The 6,000-nt window shown below is 42.6% G+C and overlaps 1 protein-coding gene across 1 annotated transcript in view; it reads left to right on the top strand.

Moving 5' to 3' along the window:
- The first annotated feature begins 3,614 nt into the window (after positions 1 to 3,614).
- Positions 3,615 to 6,000, top strand: part of TRUB1 (TruB pseudouridine synthase family member 1) — a 41,030-nt gene continuing 38,644 nt past the window's right edge. Inside the window, exon 1 of the mRNA XM_004751869.3 lies at positions 3,615 to 3,955. Coding sequence (XP_004751926.1) covers positions 3,670 to 3,955 — 286 coding nt within the window. The 5' untranslated portion in view covers positions 3,615 to 3,669. The remainder of the gene's footprint in view (positions 3,956 to 6,000) is intronic.

Here is a 6,000-nt window from a genome sequence, read left to right as displayed (position 1 = left end):
TTTTGGTGGGGGAGAGTTTTTTAGCTCTCTCAAATTTCATGTAATGAAACATGCCCATCTGTTCTCTGAACTTAAAAAAAATATATATGCCTTTCTCAAGGTCATGGTAGAGATTTGAGAATCTCCAGCATTTTCTTCTTCATTATCAGGAACACCCTTTTGTGCTCCAGTTTTAAAATGAGGGTCTTACATTATATGGTTTAGATGTTCACATCAAGCACTATTTTCTTTTTAAATTAAATTAAATTTATTTATTTGAGAGAGAGAGAGAGAACATGCATGAGTGTGAGGCAGAGGGAGAAGGAGAAGCTGACTCCCCGCTGAGCAGGGGGTCCAGACCAGGGCTGCATTCCAGGACCTTAGATCATGACCTGAGCTGAAGGTTGAAGCTTAACCGACTGAGCCACCCAGGCGCCCCAAGCACTATTTTCTGTGCTTCTACTGTCTATAGGAAGTTGTACAGATGAGCAACAATTGGAGAAGACTTTATAAAGAACAGTTTTCCCAGGCATATATGCCTATGGCAAGGATCAAAGAAGTGCCCCAAGAATGCCTCCGTTGTGAAAACTGTGACAGGTTTGGCATCAAACCCAAGAGGATTATCAATTTTTAGGTCCCATTAATTAACAATCCTGCAGGCGACTGGGTAGCTGAGGGTGCAGCACGGAAGCTGGTCTAGAAAGTTAACGTTTCTTTTATATAGCATGAAGTGATCATATTCTCTCTTTGCACCAGTTCTGTACACACACAGAAATGGAAACAAAAGCATTGAGGCTGCACTTGGAAGATACCTCATTATTTTATGTATTCAGCACTCTGCATTTCTGGAAACTGTCACTAATTGCCCTGTATTTACATGGTTTCTGCTGGAGTGGCCATGTTTATTGATTCAGTTATTCAACAACTATTTATTGGGGGCTATGCGTGACACTCTTCCAGGCCCTGGAGACATAGCCATGAATAAGATATACAAGAAATTTCTTATGGAGCTTGCATTCTGATGGGGGAGAAATTAAACATTAAATGAACTAAGTAAATATTTGGTATGTCACACAAAACGTGCTTTGGAGAAAAATCAAGCAAGAAAGTGAAAAAAGATAAAGGGACAAAGTGAGAGAAACCCTATGTTCCGTAGGTGGCCAAGACGGACTTCATCCAGGTTATTTTTGGAGTTAGATCAAAACAGGAGGGTTTAAACTGTGGAATGAGGAGTAGGGGGAAAAAAAGCCTGTTAGAAGCAAAAGAGAAGCACGAAGACGCAAGAGAGTAGCAGAAAAAGAGAATGTGGGTGGAGAGAGAGAGCCTGAAAGAGAACTTCTCAGGTTCTGCATATCATTCCAGTGTATGTCTGATAAATCCTTTTATAAAAATCCTTCTTCCATTTTAAACTGGATCAGTTTCTGTCACTCCCAACCAAAGAATCCTAACTCATACACATATTAAGTAAGATAACTTGTAAATTCAAGGCTTGCTCTATGTGGGAGATGTTGGTTACCTCAGAAAATTGGAGCTCGGTGCTTCTGATGCCAAGAGTACAGATTTGGTAGCACAGTAGAATTAATTTTGCTGTTCCCTAGCATTCCAGAAATAAAATGTGCAAGAAATATCCATTTTTCTGGAGCTTTTTCAAATTTTTATTTATATCCAGTTAGTTGATGTATATGGTAAAATCAGTGGCAGGTGTAGGATTTAGTGATTTTTCACTTCCGTAAGATACCCAGGGCTCTTCTGTTTTTCTTTTAATTGAATTAACTCTGACTCTGCAGTGGCACTGTGGAAAACTCAAATTGGAAGCATTATATTTCACCACTATTTTTGTTTTCCCACTGCTCCCTCCATCCTGGAGTCACAAAATAATTAGGGAAGCTTACTGATGTCTAGATCCCTGAGGAAAGGCTCTCTAATCTCCAAGTTGCTATTGTTCAACCCTGCTTTAAACTTTCTCTTAAAGTCCCTGGCACTCTGCTTCTCACCAAGAGGAGAGCACAGAAATCTGTACTGAGGCTAAAGGATGCTCTCCTTCACAGGGTGCACTCCTCCCTTCTGAAGTTGTGTCACCTTCCTGGAAAATGAAAAATCTTGAAGCAGGCTCCAGTATCCACTCAGGTAACCATGGGACCTGCAAATCATTCACTTTCTCTCTTTATTCTCAAAATAATTCTATTCTCTTCTGGCCTCCCACACTCTCCCATACACAATATTTTCATTTAGCTTAGACTTTTAGAATAGACCATAAGAGTTCGTGACTTCCACTTGTAATTCAGCTTCCCACCTTGCAAAAACTCCCCAAAGATTTTTTTTTTGGTCTTTCTTATTATGCTATAATATACATAACATAAAATTTTCCATTTTAACCATTTTTAAGTGTATGTTTTTGTGGCATTAAGTACATTTACATTGTTGTGTACCCTAAAGATTTAACAAGAATCTGGCAATCTGACTGAAATGGGGAAGGATGAAAATATAGAAATAAATTCTATATTTGAAACATTGCTCATTTGAAACATCATGTATTTGTTGAATGAATGGGGCAAGTTCCATAATTCATAATTTTGAGCAGCAGAAAGCCATCAGCAGTACAGCCAGCAGGTTTTAAAGTGCAAGAGGATGATGAGGAGAAAGCTTGGCTGTAAGGAAACTTGGGGAAACAATGAAGACAAACTTTACCTATCTCACTCATAACATCATTTAATATATCTGAAGCGAAGTAAAATGAAGACTTTTTCTCCACTATGCCTTGTGCCAGGATCAGAACAATGTTCCCGAGTGTTGATGGGGGCATAAATAACTTCCACAGAGAAAGTCTCAAATCAAAAGTAAAGTTTATTATGAATTGCAATAATGCTTTTTGTTATCTAAGCAATGGTTTACTAAGGGATGCAATCCACATAAGAGTTAGTATTAAAAAATTTTTTTAAGTATTAAAAATCTTAAACTTATTAAGAATTATAGTGGGGGTCGTAGGGCGTGGGGTGGACAGGAATGAATTCAAAATACGCTCAAGTGATTTACATTGGCTTGGCCTACAAGTTTCTTTTGGGAATTTGAAGAACTTGTATCCATTCATTCATTCTGAAATATTTAGTTAAGCGCCTACTATGTGTGAGGCCCTGGGATACAGCAGTGAACAGGTAGTTTCCTGTATTTAAAGAGCCTACATTTAGGTGTACTGGAATTCTGAGTCGTGCATCCAAGGGCACGATAAATCGAATGATGCAGTGAACCGAGGAACCACCACGATTCTTCAAAAACTTCAGCAAAATCGGTATTTAAAATTTTCTATTTTTGGAAGCTGGATCCTCTTAGTTCCGGAAAGGGGGGGGGGTGTGGGCAGGTGGGATGTAAAGAGATTGCCCGTCATATATATACACAGATTTCGTGGTTGGGTTCAGCAGTTTAGGACTGGAATTCCAAATTACAACTGCGGTACAGAACTATCCCGACCTAAGAAGCAGACAGGATTACAGAAGAAACACTAATTTATCAGAGCCCCCAGAAGGTAGAGCCATCTCAGCCTACAGCAGAAGGCCATGAACTACAACTCCCAAACGCCCTTGCTACCGCCAGCCCGACTTCGAAGTATGGGAAAGATGGAGGAACGCCGGGCGCTCTCCTGTTGCGTCATTAGAGTGCGACTCCAGGCACAAAACAGGTCTGGGCTACAAAAGTATGGCAGCTGCTGAGGCGGCGGTGGTATCGTCGTCGTCTTTGGAAACAGACAGAGCCCTGGTCCCTGAAACGGCAGGAACAGGCGCAGCAACGGCCGCCACCCCACCAGCGACGGCTGCAGCTGCGGCCGTTGCAGCCGCTGCCAGAACCGGATCCGAAGCCAGGGTCTCCAAGGCCGCTTTGGCTACTAAGCTGCTGTCCCTGAGCGGCGTGTTCGCCGTGCACAAGCCCAAAGGGCCCACTTCAGCCGAGCTGCTGAATCGGCTGAAGGAGAAGCTGCTAGCAGGTACTGCAGCCCGGGTGGGGACCAGGCTGAGGCGGTCGCCGCGAGAGCGGAAGCCGCAGAGAGCCAATAGGCTTTTTTGCGCGCCCGTGGCTCGAGAAGTCAGAGGAGGGGAAAGGGAGGATGACCACTGAATTAGCTCTGCACAGAAATCTGGGGCATCTCGGGCTTGGACTTGCCCTGACGTGAACTCCTGTAGCCTAGTTGACAGTTATCGTCTCCAGGGAAGAACAAAACACAAAACCCCCACACTTAACACGAATAAACCCCTTCCCTTGGGCAGACAGACTAATATTCTGTAATTTGATCGCCCGGGAGACTTTTGTTTGGCTCCCGTTGATGAACCCCTCCTAAAGGACGCACTGGCTCTCTACCCCCAACGTTGAAGTCTTAAAAATAGTTTGGAGATGCAGATATTACTTAATTAACCAAGACTGGAATGCCGTGGTTTTCACAGAGTGAGCATAGGAATTATTTAGAGTCCCTTGTACAAATACAGATTCCGGATCTCTGCCCTCCCAGAGATTGTGATTTTGAGGTTCTGAGGTCTTTTTTAGGAAACCATTTTTAAAAATCTCTCTTTTTTTTTTTTTTTAAGATTTTATTTATTTATCAGAGAGAGGGGGGGGAGAGAGTGAGCATAGGCAGACAGAGTGGCAGGCAGAGGCAGAGGGAGAAGCAGGCTCCCTGCTGAGCAAGGAGCCCGACGTGGGACTCGATCCCAGGACGCTGGGATCATGACCTGAGCCGAAGGCAGCTGCTTAACCAACTGAGCCACCCAGGCGTCCCTAGGAACCCATTTTTAAACTATTCATCCAGGTGGTTCTGGTGTAAGTGGCCTTTGCACGACATTTTGAGGAACACTAAGTATAATTGAAGAGCATTCTTTTTTGTTTCTTCATGTACACGGGGAGCATATTAGAAGAGCCTTGGAGGATATCTCAGTTCATCCGACCAGTAGATTATTTCCGACAGTGACATCAAGGAACCTTAGATTTATTGGACACCTACAATAAGCCAGATGTAGTTTATAGAGAAGGAAAGATGAAAAATCCTGTCTTTTCTCTTAACTGAGCTCAGAGCATAGACATTTCTGCAGACTTTGAGGATAAAACTATTTAGCTGTGTATTCAGGGCTCTCCTGAATTTGACCCTGGCCTGTCTTTCTATTAAAAATACAGTACAGGAACTTTTCTCCTCCCCCTCCACCTTCTTCTTTTGAAGATTTATTTAGTTTAGAGGGAGAGAGAGTGCACAGGCAGGGCGAAGAGGCAGAAGGAGAGGGAGAGACTCTCAAGCCGACTACTCCATGGAGCATGGAGCCCAAAGAGGGGGGCTTGATTATATAACCCTGAGATCATGACCTGAGTCCAAATCAGGAGTTAGTTGCTTAACTGACTGAGCCACCCAGGCGCTGCAGGAACTTTCTTTCCTTTTTTTTTAAGATTTTATTTATTTATTTAACAGACAGAGATCAGAAGTAGGCAGAGAGACAGGCAGAGAGAAGGGGGAAGCAGGCTCCCTGCTGAGCAGAGAGCCTGATGTGGGGCTCGATCCCAGGACCCTGAGATCATGACCTGAGCCGAAGGCAGAGGCTTTAGCCCACTGAGCCACCCAGGCGCCCCAGGAACTTTCTTTTTAACAGTGTTTAGTGTGTCTTGGCAAACTTCATTATACTTTTTTTAAATGCAAAAACAAATTATTCTGGCGGGAATTTGTTAATTAAAATTGACACAATATGGATTCAAATGTTTAATGGCATTAATGTTTAACACGTACACTCTTTAGGTGTTTAATCCCAGTGTTATATCTACTCATTCTGTTTTTATACTTCCCTTATACTTTGTTACCTGTAAGAATGGGTCATATACGATGTTGAAGGAAGGAATTGCATTAAGAACAAGCAATGTGGTGTCGTGTGTGTGTAGTTGTTCCTATACACAATTTCTTTCATTGGGCCTGATTTATTAGCTGAACTATGGTTTTTTTGATTCGCAAGGTAATGATTACCATTCTTCCTCTCAGACAGGTTTCTGATGGAATCAAAG

Source organism: Mustela putorius, unplaced genomic scaffold (genome assembly GCF_011764305.1).
Source record: "Mustela putorius furo isolate JIRA1106 unplaced genomic scaffold, ASM1176430v1.1 tig00003909_pilon_pilon_pilon, whole genome shotgun sequence".
Classification (NCBI taxonomy): Eukaryota; Metazoa; Chordata; class Mammalia; order Carnivora; family Mustelidae; genus Mustela; species Mustela putorius.
Note: the sequence above shows the minus strand (reverse complement) of the source record. Positions and strands in the feature narration are given on the sequence as shown.